Source organism: Alosa pseudoharengus, unplaced genomic scaffold (assembly GCF_046254945.1).
Source record: "Alosa pseudoharengus isolate Yale_2024_CS ecotype anadromous, Long Island Sound unplaced genomic scaffold, YU_APseudo_1.1 YU_APseudo_1.1_scf_21, whole genome shotgun sequence".
NCBI lineage: Eukaryota > Metazoa > Chordata > Actinopteri > Clupeiformes > Clupeidae > Alosa > Alosa pseudoharengus.
The window spans coordinates 28,509,973-28,523,152 of NW_027468674.1; the positions used below are offsets into that span (position 1 = coordinate 28,509,973).

Consider the following 13,180-nt stretch of genomic DNA (forward strand, 5'->3'; position numbering starts at 1 on the left):
AAATGTATTACTACTGATATGCAAAACTATTAACTTTTCGCCAAGAGGTGGCAGCTTGATAATGTAAGGTGTAGGCCATTGGTTCCAAAGGAGATTTTATTTGGGTCGCCAGCATAGCCTAGTAACAATTTGTGTTGTGTAATAGGCCTAGCATAGGGCCTATAGCTTATAGTTTGTTAACAGTCACGGTTTTGTCATAATTCCCTCTATGCATTTTTGCATTTAGAATAGCTCTAAAACCGGGGGGCGAACACGTCACAGGGGGGGCGCCAGTGCGTGGATATCTCAATCGCAAAATTAAACAATATTTCTATTGGGCGCCTACCATGGACTAGGCTGGGTGAAAATCAAAAGATTGCGTCAAAAGATTGAGCTTAACCATGGACCTCATGGTTGCAAAATGCAAGGGAACATGAATCAGCATATTATTTGCACAAACAATAACGGACAGTAGCTCTTCAACTTTGCCCGTTAAAATGTGTATGAACAGTCTCGCAACGCATTTCATGAAGGCCCTTTTGGACATGTCAGTTATTTGCACCACTGGGTAAAACGGCATTTTGTTTTAGACTACTGGTATTTAATTTGTGCATTGACAATAAAGCTGAATATCATTTGAACTAGATGACTAAACTTATGCATATGTAGAAGAAGAAACATTCACAAAAATCCATGACATGACCTCTCTTCTTGATAGCTGTTGAAAACTGCATGGAACTGACAGGGATTGTTTTGTTTAATAATAAATAAATAAATACATTATGCTGCTACCTTCTGCTTTTCCCAAATACAATGTAGCCTACAGGTGTACCTTTCATCAGTCCAGTTGCAATGGATGGACTGTGATGAACTGCCCTACTTGTGATTGTTTAGAGATTTTAAAGGTTTTATAACAATGTTACAGATGTTTTGGCCCAGAAACAAATCTATTCACCTTTGCAGTGCCAGTAGGCTACTTTGTGTGCGGAATGTGTGCAAACACACGTTCCAAACAAGCATACACAGAACAGTTTCAAGAGTGGGGGATGGAGTAGAAGATGGAGACAAATTCATTAATATGATTTATTTTCGCGGAATGGATGTGCAGGACTGAGCGGCGATCATATTTTGTACCGCTACGCAGTACATCTAGTTTTAAAACAGCTTCATATGTTCATGAAAGGGGGCAGCCGTGGCCTACTGGTTAGCGCTTCGGACTTGTTACTGGAGGGTTGCCGGTTCGAACCCTGACCAGTAGGCACGGGCCTTGAGCAAGGCACCTAACCCCTCACTGCTCCCCGAACGCCGCTGTTGTTGCAGGCAGCTCACTGCGCCGGGATTAGTGTGTGCTTCACCTCACTGTGTGTTCACTTTTCTGAGTGTGTTTCACTAATTCACGGATTGGGATAAATGCAGAGACCAAATTTCCCTCACGGGATCAAAAGAGTATATATACTTACTTAAATATAGGATTTCCATTCGTCGTAAAACTGCACTGCCGATTACTCATATGGGAGCCACTTAATGCTCTGTATTGCCCTGATGGGTAAATTCAAGAGGACTTTTTATGTTTCTGATGGTGTGTAGGAGCCATTTATGGTCTCATTATGTGAACATTAATTGGTCCACTAGGTGTCACTGTGTTATGCTATGTGTGCACACCATATAAAGGGAGAACCGTCATGCAGGTGACAGGTGTTGCTTGACGGAGGGGATTTTTTTGACCGCTTCGCTGTGGCAGGCCATACTGGCTGACGATACTTTGTGTAATTTGTTAAGATGACAATCTGTGGATGCTTGAACACTGGATTATTGGAATACAAACCTGTGGGTAGCAATAAACATCTTTAAACAGCATATCACATATGGACTGCATTTCATAGAATCAAGTAACGCAAGTAGCTATAAAGCGCGTCAATTAGGTGCCCTGTCTAGTAACCCCTCGGGGCTTTACGTTTAGGCTTAGCCTTTACAGATGGTATTGTCTTTATGTAGCAACCCAAAGGATGCTGCTCTTCTTCACAAACATCTTGCCTGTAGTAAAGTCTTCCAACGCCAGCAGAGCATGAAAGGGGAATAAAGTGATGCAAATTAACAAAACTTGATCAAAACTTTGATGCAAGCGGATGCAATTGCAAAGAAAGTTCCACTTCCATGCCCAGTCATGCTCATGCCTTTCATATCAGACGATCTTTTTGGTGATGATCACAAACAGGTTCTCTCACAGAGAAGGGAAGAGAGCGCCTGAGAGAGGAGATGGAGATGATAATGTGACGTTTCGGGGTAGCCCTCCCCGCCATTTCGGGGTAAGCCCTCCCTCAGACGAGTCACGTCTGAGGAAGGGCTGTGGATTCCCGGGACACTGAAAGACCGGGGTGCATGAAACTTGTTGGGCATATAGCCCGACAAGGATGACACCAGGGTAGGAATTTCACGGCGGCCACGACGGCCATGGCCGTCGTAGCCCCTTGCGTTGGCCGTGAGGCCCCTTTGAAAATCAGAGGTTTACAGGCCACGGTGGCCTTGGTGCCCCCTTTTTTCAATATTCTGCTTTGCGTCCTACTAATAGCGATTTTTTTTAGCCTGTGGCCTGTCAAAATAATCTTAGCATTCACAGCGCAAATTAATTTAGTCTTTTACGCAGTGGAGAAAGTGACCGCGCAAGAAAGAAAGTACGTCCAAATTCACCCATTCTCAGTTGAACTACTCGCGAAGTAGCCTATTCATCACACAGACATCACAAATATCACATGAAAGAGCTTTTTCTCAGCTTTTAAACGATGTTAGCCGATAATTGCTGTGTTGAACGGTTCGCGAGAAAAGTAAATAATATAATTCAACTTAATCATACATTCTAATGAAGGTTTTGCGTCCCATGATCGATCTCCCTACCCATTCATCTCGGTGGAATACTTTACGAACCCTTCTTTTAACACATGACAAACCATATATCAGAATAAACAGGAGACCTTACCGAACAAGAAGGTGTAAAGCAGTCCCCTGTACAGTTAGCCGTTCCAGAGTAATCCAGTTTTGAATTTGCAGTAAAGTTCGACATACATGGATGTCTCCAAATTTGGGCTTTCAGTTTTACAATGTGTTTAAATTATTCCACATGAATTCATAACGGGCCAAATACAAAATAAATGTTACAGATATCGCCTAGATATTGGTAAATCAGAGGACAGCTGACTAAGAGTTTGTGAAAGTAGCCTTAATGATCACAAAATGCTAAGCATGCATCTAGGCTATTTGAGTTTCTTAAAGTTGAGCTGTGCTTAAATTGTTCAATACATGATTTCATAACAGGCCAAATATAAAATAAATGTTATATATAGCCTAGATATCTGTAAATAGATGATCAGATGATTTACAGTTCTATGTAATGTGTCATGTTTCATGTTTTTGTAATGTTTCATACAGTGATGCAGGTCTACTGCAGTGAATAGGCGAAATACAACTTTGATCATTTTTATAGCCTACTACTGTATAGTTAACTTTGGCCTTGGTGCCCTGACATGTGGCTTTTGCCCCCCACCAAATATGCCCAACTGAAGGCCAAGTGGCCTTGCCCCCAGAATGGTGAAATTCCAAGCCTGGTCACAGCTGAGCGGACTAACACAGGCGTTGTCAAGCAACGTCATAATAATTTTATAGGTGTAGTAAATCACTTTTTAAACGACACCCTTTTCAACCTAGACCATGGTATAATAGTTTGTGGTGTACAGAGCCACCACTGGAATAATCCTCTAGGTCTACACAATGTGCCACTGCTTGACAATAACACTGGCCACACAGCTGCCTACAATCCCTGCACCTCCACCGCCAATGATGCTGATAGGGCCAAGACTTCTACATAATTGACACATTACAGTTTCTGGGGATTCCTTTCCACCATATCCACACGGAAAAATGTAAGCTTGTGACAGATTTGTAAAAATGTATTTGCAATTGTGTACAACTGTACATTCAAATTAGAACAAGGGACAGTGTCACTGAAACCTGAGCTACAAACCAGTTCTGTTGCTTTTCAGATAGAACAACCAAACTTCACTTTTTGTCACTTTTTATTTAAATGTAAAATGGGCAGCACAAGGTCTTGACAATTGAATACAGGGGGTTGTTTTGTGTCTGTGTCCACTACTGTATAGGCCTATTGCATTGTAATGTATGCAGTGAGTTTGATGTCCCAACCAAAAATATATTATCATTCACAGATCTCTCACATTCTCTGAGGCTGAGGGGGACTTCTGCAGATAACAGAGAGAGAGAGAGAGAACTAAGCAGAAAGAGACTGTGGCATCAGATACAGTATGTGATAACTAAAATTGCCTACATAATGCTATTTAAAGCAACGCCAAAGAGTTTTTTGTACCTTAAAATAATGTTTCCAAAATAGTTTCAGTGGTTCATCAATTCGTAACAGGGTGAACGGCACTTCTGCATTCGCTTTACGGCCCTCTATCGGCTATAACCGCACTATGTAAGTTTGCCAGATCTGGTAGCGGATCTGTAGTTCGATGGAATGAGACATAAGAAACTACAAATTTGACGTGCTTCTGATGTCGCAATACATCATACTTTCATAAAATCATGCAACATACTCTACCTTGTCTGTGGACATGTTATTTGCAAAGCCAGTGCTGGATAAACAAATAGCGTGCGTGTGACAGGGGAAAAGTGCTTTGGTGTTGCTTTAATTAATGATTTACTGTATGTATTACTTGATTCTTTAATATCCAATAAAAGGGCTATTCAACCTCAGTACCAAGAGGGCCGGATGGAAAAAACACTGGGTTTTCGGGGGCCGCATAAAATGAGACACCGCAAAACATTCTATCCAACTTTATCTAGCTAACCTAGATGTACTGCAGAGCGGTACAAAATATGACATGGTGAGGATAATGCTTAAACCGACATGTTTTAGACATACACTGGTGATGTTTTCAGCGATATCGGTTATATTGTCTCACTTGCAAACACTCCGTGAAAATGTAGCCTAAACCTGCACTATCGGAGGCAGAGCAGGTTAAGAAGTAGCCTAGGCAGGGTCTTGTTGAATATTCACTGATTTTATGCAAATATCACCAGTTAAACTGCTCACCATCTAAACTGGAACACCGGCGTCCCGGATACCCCAAAAAAGAGTCACAAAAAATATAGCGTCCCACGTTGATTCTTGCCTTCCGATTTAAGTCAATAGCATCACTTCAGATGTCCTGTCCATATAGCAACTAACTATGTCCACGCCAACACCTCATCATCTCTGCCCCTCTTCAGTCGTCTGCCCTCTCCTTTCTTCTTTCCACCAAGCACGTACTGTTTTTAAACTTCTTCCTCCACAGGTGTCTCTCATCGCTCAATCAATACACGTTCCTACCCACGTGAGCAGGCAATCAATTACATCATTACGTTCATCACATATAAAAGACTGTCCATGAACATGTCTAGTTACCGCACAACAACTCAGCCATGTCTCTTCGCATCGCAACAATTCTCTTTGCCCTGCACTGCCTGTTGACTGCATGCAATGGTAAGTTAATTTTACTGTCTGTTGACTTCGTCTGTGGGTAGGCCTACGTTAATCTGTTTCTCCGGGGTTTCCGCGGGTCATTAAAAAGCATGAAAAGTAATTAAATAGATTTTGTGAAAATTCAGGCATGAAATGGCATGAAAAAGCATGAACTTCGATGTTCAGAGGCATTACAAATTATTAGGGCTGTAACCAGGCTTGGAATTTCACCATTTCAGGGGCAAGGCACTTGGTCTTCAGTTGGGCGAATTTGATGGGGGGCACAAAGGCCAAAGTTAACTATACAGTAGGCTATAAAAATTATCAAATTTGTATTTAGCCTATTCACAGCAGTAGACCTGCACCACTGTATGAAACATTACAAAAACATGACATAGGCCTATAACACAGAACTGTAAATCATCTGATCATCTAATATTTACAGATATCTATATTTAACATTTATTTTATATCTGGCCTGTTATGAAATCATGTATTGAACAATTCAAGCACAGCTCAGCTTTAAGAAACTCAAATAGCCTAGACGCATGCTTAGCATTTTGTGATCATTAAGGCTACTAACAAACTCTTAGTCAGCAGCTGTATATCCTCTGATTTTAATATTTACCGACATCTAGGCGATATTTGTAACATTTATTTTGTATTTGGCCTGTTATGAAATCATGTAGAAAAATGTAAACACATTGTGAAACTTAAAGCCCAAATTTGGAGACATGCATGTCGAAATTTGCTGCAAATTCAAAACCGGATTAGGCCTACTCTGGAACGGCTAACTGTACAGGGACCGCTTTAAACCTTCGTGTTCGGTAAGGTCTGCTGTTTATTTTGATATATGGTTTGCCATGTTTTGAACGAAGGGTTCGTGAAGTAGTATTTAATAAAATGTCTAGCCCCCCTCCCCCCCGAGGTCGAGGTTTGTATCGAACCTTGTCGCGACACCGGATGCAATGCAACGTGTTGTGAGGTTTATCTGCAGTTGGGCATGAAATTAGTTTAAAGTGGCCTGAAAAAGCATGAAAGATTTGCTGATGCCTGCAGAAACCCTGTTCTCAATCCCGTGCGCCTTGTCAAATTTTCCCTGTTGTGCCCACCTGACTCACCTCCACCTGACTACCCACACTTAACCGTTTTTATTTTGTTTTCTTGCAGCATATACTTGTGAAGTTATCCCTGGTAGCCTAGTGCAGATTGACGTAGGTAATGGACAGGTGATGGGAGTGAACAAAGAAGACAATATCTTCACACTGTATGAATCGACATGGACACAAATCAATGGCAAACTGAAACACGTCACCGTGGGCCAAGCAGGAATCTGGGGAGTCAACTGTGCAAACAACATCTTCAAACTGGCTGCAGGTAGCTGGGTTCAAGTACCTGGTAAGACCAACTTCACCACTGATAATATTGTCACTGTATGTCCAAATCCATTCGTTTTCAGGAAATTGAAAAAACCTTGTCATTTTTAAATGATTCAACATTGTGTTGTCAAAGTTCGCATGATGACTTAACATATCCTATACTTACAAGTTTTTGTTATTTTAACAACATTTTTCCAAAATTACATTTAAATGGATTTACGAGGATTTTGACTGTTTGATGGGGGGGGGTAAGTGTATATGTGTGTTTGGGGGGAGGGTGTACCCGTGTGTGTGTGTGTTGGGGGTAATGGAGATAATAGGGTGTGTGGGGGAGGGTGGTGTACCTGTGTGTGGGGAGGGGATTTGTTGTTGGTGTGGAGGAAAGGAGGTGTGTGGGTATGGTGTGCGTGTTTGGGAGGTATGGTGTGTAAGTGTGAGGGGGGTTTCGGTGTAATGGTGTGTGTGAGCGAGGGGGGTGTACCTGTATATGTGGGTGGGTGGGGGGCAAGTGGCAAGAGAGAAACGCATATATAAATATTAAATAAATAATACATAATAAATAAAATAAATAATGGAGTGGAATGGAAATTTCTACGTGAACCCAAACTTTTGACTGGTAGTGTACAATAGCATTGTTTGATGTGAAGTCTGGCCTTAAAATCCCATACACCTGTGTTTTGTTATTATGGACCAGGGCTCTTGAAGCAGATTGATGCTGGTGGAGACCAGTTTGTTGCAGGATGCAATCATGATGATGTCCCCTTCTGTCTTACTGTCGGCTACATGGGAGCAAACGGTCCTGTAAGCTGGACCAGCTATCCTGGCAAATTAAAGTACTACAGCTGTGGCCCCTATAGCTGCTGGGGTATTAACAGTGAGGATCAAATCTTTATTAGAAAGGTAAGGCTGATCATTTTGGGGAATGATCACTAAGCAAAATAAAAAAAATGAATTGATTTTTCTCAACCGCCTTCATTGGATCCTATAGGGGGTGGATTCCCTTCATTGTCAGGGAGTCGGTGACTGGCAGCACATTGCAGGATCCTTGTCTATGATCGAGGTGGGAGGTGATGGCTCTGTCTATGGAGTGAATTCTGCAGGAAACGTCTTCCGCAGGTTTGTCTTTACGAGTTTGTCTGTATGGAGGGTCCTTTTCTAAGGCCACAAAGTATTTTTTTTATAATTCCACAATTATGTTAAATTATTTCCCATCAACTCTAAAATATTTCGTCATCTGGTGAAATCCATTGCAGGGATTCCACATCTCCCTGTAAACCTGAGGGTGACGAGTGGACCCAAATTAATATCCACAACGGTCAAGTGAAGCATGTGTCCTACGATATGGATCATCTCTGGATCATCCTGAAGGATGACGCCATCTACAACTGCAAAGTCTGAGCACTGCTCTTCGACAGAGGCAGCCCTACAGCTTCATTACTTCATTCATTACTGCAGTGCTTAACATTTTTCATTGCTGCTTTTCATATGCTTACAATTTAAACAGTAATACTCATGCTGTGCTTCTGTCAAATTATCCAGTTGATTTTTAAAAACACATCTATTGTGTAGATTGAAAACAGTGTGCACAGTCTAGAATATCCTGAAGTGGTGCTTCCTTTGGGTGGTTGTATGTTACCTTGTCTTTTCCAGCACTCTTTAAAAATAATCATAACGATGAATACTATCTGTCCTCTTGTGATTTTGGTGATCAATAAAGCATATCATACTAAAAATGACATTTCACTTCGAGCCATACCTCATAATGCATTATTGGAACATGGGAATACACAGTTGGCTCATACAGTGTACTGTAGGAGCCATATTAATATTTCAGTTTCAGTTAATACTGTATATATAATTAGTTATTCATTTTATTTCTCTTCAATAACATTTTGATTGAGAACAGTTTAATGCTTTTTGAGTGTAAGCCCTCTATAGGTCATGGGGGCAAAATGATAATGGTGTGTCAAGCCAAGGCCATAGAAAGGTTCCGGTGCTTGCGCATAGGCTACTATCATTGACCGTGAACAGCGTGGGCCAGACTGAACAAACTCAACTCAAGCAAACAATAGAGCCAACAGTGTACAATGTTTTGAGTTCTTTTTCATTTGTAAAGCAAATCAATTTCATCAGTTTATTCTACGTTTCCCGGACAAAAAAACAGTCACGGAACATTCAACAATTGTCAATGGGACAAACAGACAAACATCTCAGTTTTGCCACTATACAGTAATGTGAATAAGAAAGACAGCACTGCTACAGTAAAGTGTTCTCCTTTGTTACACTAGTTTGGTTTCGTGATGTAGCTAAGCGGCTTATGGCCAAATATGTGACTCAGCTAATGTTATAGGCTATAGCCTACAATTTTCCCTCTTAAAGACAAGCTTGTGTAGCCTATTAGCCTACTATTAAAATGCATCGACAGTAGGCTACGTGTAGGCTGTCCCATGATTTCATGCACATAAGTGAAAAGTGCCTCGCACCTGTCAAGTTCGCACAGGGCCTCGCACCCCCTTGACAGCGGGAGAAGACAGTGGGAGAAAAAGTTAAAATAGTATGTGATACCCTATTTTTCCAGGTTTATGTTTCGGTCCTGGTGATTTTTTGTGAAATTCCGATGCATTTATTTGACATTGCGCTTTGCGCCGTTAAAGGGAATGACAGATGTCATTCTCATTGGTTTAAATGATGTTATGCCCCAAACACACCCATGACTGATTAAAAAACCTAGGAACACCTTGTTGCTCCATGCGCTCGATGTTTGATAACGAAAACCCTCCCAATGTGGACTGGACATCCTACTAAATTTGAATAAGCGTTTGACGAGTGACGATGCGCTTCTGATTGTCATGATAGGGCCCACAAACTTAAATGTAAACTTAACAAGTTAGATTGTCAACCAGATAAAACAATTCATCAAATATAAAGAAAATAACAAAAAAAGGAGAGAGTGAGAGAGAGAAAAGAAAGGCCAAAGAGAGCAAGGCCTCCTCCAGAAGAGTCAGCAGGCTGGGCGGAGCCTATAGCCAGTCAAAGACAAGAGGCAGAAAAGAAAAGAGAAAAGACAAAAAGTTGGAATTATCTGTGTTCTTCCCCTTATATCTAAAACAACATATTAACATATAGACGGCATGCATCTGGAATCACCAGGGAACCTCTGTTATCTGAAAAATAACCCATGTTACAGAAACTTCATATGCATTAACTTTACTGTTCTGCAACTGACAATGCTGTATTTCTCGCATGGAGACTTTTAAAATGATATCAGACACGAGCAAATTATAATTTCTCCTTTGACAAATAGAGTTAGACTTCAGGTATTTTCCTGTGGTCCAGGAGAGGCTTGGGACTGAGTTAGGCCCTCAACAGGGTGACGAGAACCGAGACCAAATGGCAGCTGAAACCAAAGACTTTCTAGTTCACTGTATGTATAAACAGGGTTGCTGTTGATTACAAAAGCTTTTGTCAACATGTGACCTTTCCACTATATCCAAATTGCTAACCTTACATTGGCAAGAAACATTATAGGTGGGGTTGGCGTATAGGCACTGGACACACACTGATTTTCAAAGCTAACGGTTTTCCATGGAAAATGTTGGTGATATAAGTAAGGGATAATGTCCGACGAGGTGTCCATTATCTGAAATAAATGGACGACGCGGAGGCGTGAACCGTCCGACACGAAGCGGAGGATTTATTTCTGATAATGGATGCATCGAAGGGCATTATCCCGTTTATACCATGGCCACTTAAAAAATAAATAAATATGAAATCAATTATTAATACTAAATGAATTTTAGGGCTAAAATCGTTAGTTTTTTTTAGCTGTTTATCGCAACGCTGTGGAATGTTGATAAGTCACAGCCAGGGTAGGAATTTCACGGCGGCCACGACGGCCATGGCCGTCGTAGCCCCTTGCGTTGGCCGTGAGGCCCCTTTGAAAATTACAGGCCACGGTGGCCTTGGTGCCCCCTTTTTTCAATATTCTGCTTTGCGTCCTACTAATAGCGATTTTTATTTAGCCTGTGGCCTGTCAAAATAATCTTAGCATTCACAGCGCAAATTAATTTAGTCTTTTACGCAGTGGAGAAAGTGACCGCGCAAGAAAGAAAGTGCGTCCAAATTCACCCATTCTCAGTTGAACTACTCGCGAAGTAGCCTATTCATCACACAGACATCACAAATATCACATGAAAGAGCTTTTTCTCAGCTTTTAAACGATGTTAGCCGATAATTGCTGTGTTGAACGGTTCGCGAGAAAAGTAAATAATATAATTCAACTTAATCATACATTCTAATGAAGGTTTTGAGTCCCATGATCTCCCTACCCATTCATCTCGGTGGAATACTTTACGAACCCTTCTTTTAACACATGACAAACCATATATCAGAATAAACAAGAGACCTTACCGAACACAAAGGTGTAAAGCAGTCCCCTGTACAGTTAGCCGTTCCAGAGTAATCCAGTTTTGAATTTGCAGTAAAGTTCGACATACATGGATGTCTCCAAATTTGGGCTTTCAGTTTTACAATGTGTTTAAATTATTCCACATGAATTCATAACGGGCCAAATACAAAATAAATGTTACAGATATCGCCTAGATATTGGTAAATCAGAGGACAGCTGACTAAGAGTTTGTGAAAGTAGCCTTAATGATCACAAAATGCTAAGCATGCATCTAGGCTATTTGAGTTTCTTAAAGTTGAGCTGTGCTTAAATTGTTCAATACATGATTTCATAACAGGCCAAATATAAAACTAGATGTACCGCGTAGCGGTACAAAATATGACCGCCGCTCAGTCCTGCACATCCATTCGGCGAAAATAAATCATATTAATGAATTTGTCTCCATCTTCTACTCCATCCCCCACTCTTGAAACTTTTGTGTATGCTTGTTTGGTATGTGTGTTTGCACACATTCCGCACACAAAGTAGCCTACTGGCGCTGCAAAGGTGAATAGATTTGTTTCTGGGCCAAAAAATCTGTAACATTGTTATAAAACCTTTAAAATATCTAAACAATCACAAGTAGGGCAGTTCATCACAGTCCATCCATTGCAACTGGACTGATGAAAGGTACACCTGTAGGCATTGTATTTGGGAAAAGCAGAACGTAGCAGCATAATGTATTTATTTATTTATTATTAAACAAAACAATCCCTGTCAGTTCCATACAGTTTTCAACAGCTATCAAGAAGAGAGGTCATGTCATGGATTTTTGTGAATGTTTCTTCTTCTACATATGCATAAGTTTAGTCATCTAGTTCAAATGATATTCAGCTTTATTGTCAATGCACAAATTAAATACCAGTAGTCTAAAACAAAATTCCGTTTTACCCAGTGGTGCAAATAACTGACATGTCCAAAAGGGCCTTCATGAAATGCGTTGCGAGACTGTTCATACACATTTTAACGGGCAAAGTTGAAGAGCTACTCTCCGTTATTGTTTGTGCAAATAATATGCTGATTCATGTTCCCTTGCATTTTGCAACCATGAGGTCCATGGTTAAGCTCAATCTTTTGACGCAATCTTTTGATTTTCACCCAGCCTAGTCCATGGTAGGCGCCCGATAGAAATATTGTTTAATTTTGCGATTGAGATATCCTCGCACTGGCGCCCCCCCTGCGACGTGTTCGCCCCCCGGTTTTAGAGCTATTCTAAATGCAAAAATGCATAGAGGGAGTTATGACAAAACCGTGACTGTTAACAAACTATAAGCTATATAAGGTAGGCCCTATGCTAGGCCTATTACACAACACAAATTGTCACTAGGCTATGCTGGCGACCCAAATAAAATCTCCGTTGGAACCAATGGCTTACACCTTACAGCAGCGGTTCCCAAACTTTCCCCCCCGCGTACCACCGCCTACATTCCGACTCGGCTCGCGTACCCCCACCATCCGACACATAAACACATAGCCTAAAAACGTAACGCATTCTATAACACCCCCCCGCGTTGACAATATTTGTCCGTTTCCCGGTTTTAGGTGCGTGCATTTGGTCAGTTAAAAAGTTATGAAAATTAGCTTGCATAGTAGCCTAACTACATCCACATATAATATCTTATCTTATAATAATAGGCCTACAACAACGCATGACAAGGATGTATTCGTTTGTACAACACTATAGCCTACAGCCTAGAAAGGCTAAACTTAGGCTACCTTTAGTTTGTTAAATGTAAAGCCTAGCTTAATGTTACCTTTCTTGCCCATCTGAAATAACTCCTAGCTTTGCTCGTTCCCTCCTTTCTGTTTTTGTTATTTTCAAAAACCTGTTATATCCGCGAAACTTTCCCCCCACGGACCATC

The 13,180-nt window shown here is 41.0% G+C and overlaps 1 protein-coding gene across 1 annotated transcript; it reads left to right on the forward strand.

The window, feature by feature from the left end:
• The first annotated feature begins 5,385 nt into the window (after positions 1–5,385).
• Positions 5,386–8,580, forward strand: LOC143138566 (fish-egg lectin-like). Its single transcript, XM_076299010.1, has 5 exons — positions 5,386–5,512; positions 6,662–6,889; positions 7,565–7,770; positions 7,859–7,986; positions 8,124–8,580. The coding sequence occupies exons 1-5, from the start codon at positions 5,452–5,454 to the stop codon at positions 8,266–8,268; spliced, it is 768 nt and encodes a 255-aa protein (XP_076155125.1). The 5' UTR covers positions 5,386–5,451; the 3' UTR covers positions 8,269–8,580.
• The last annotated feature ends 4,600 nt before the right edge of the window (positions 8,581–13,180 follow it).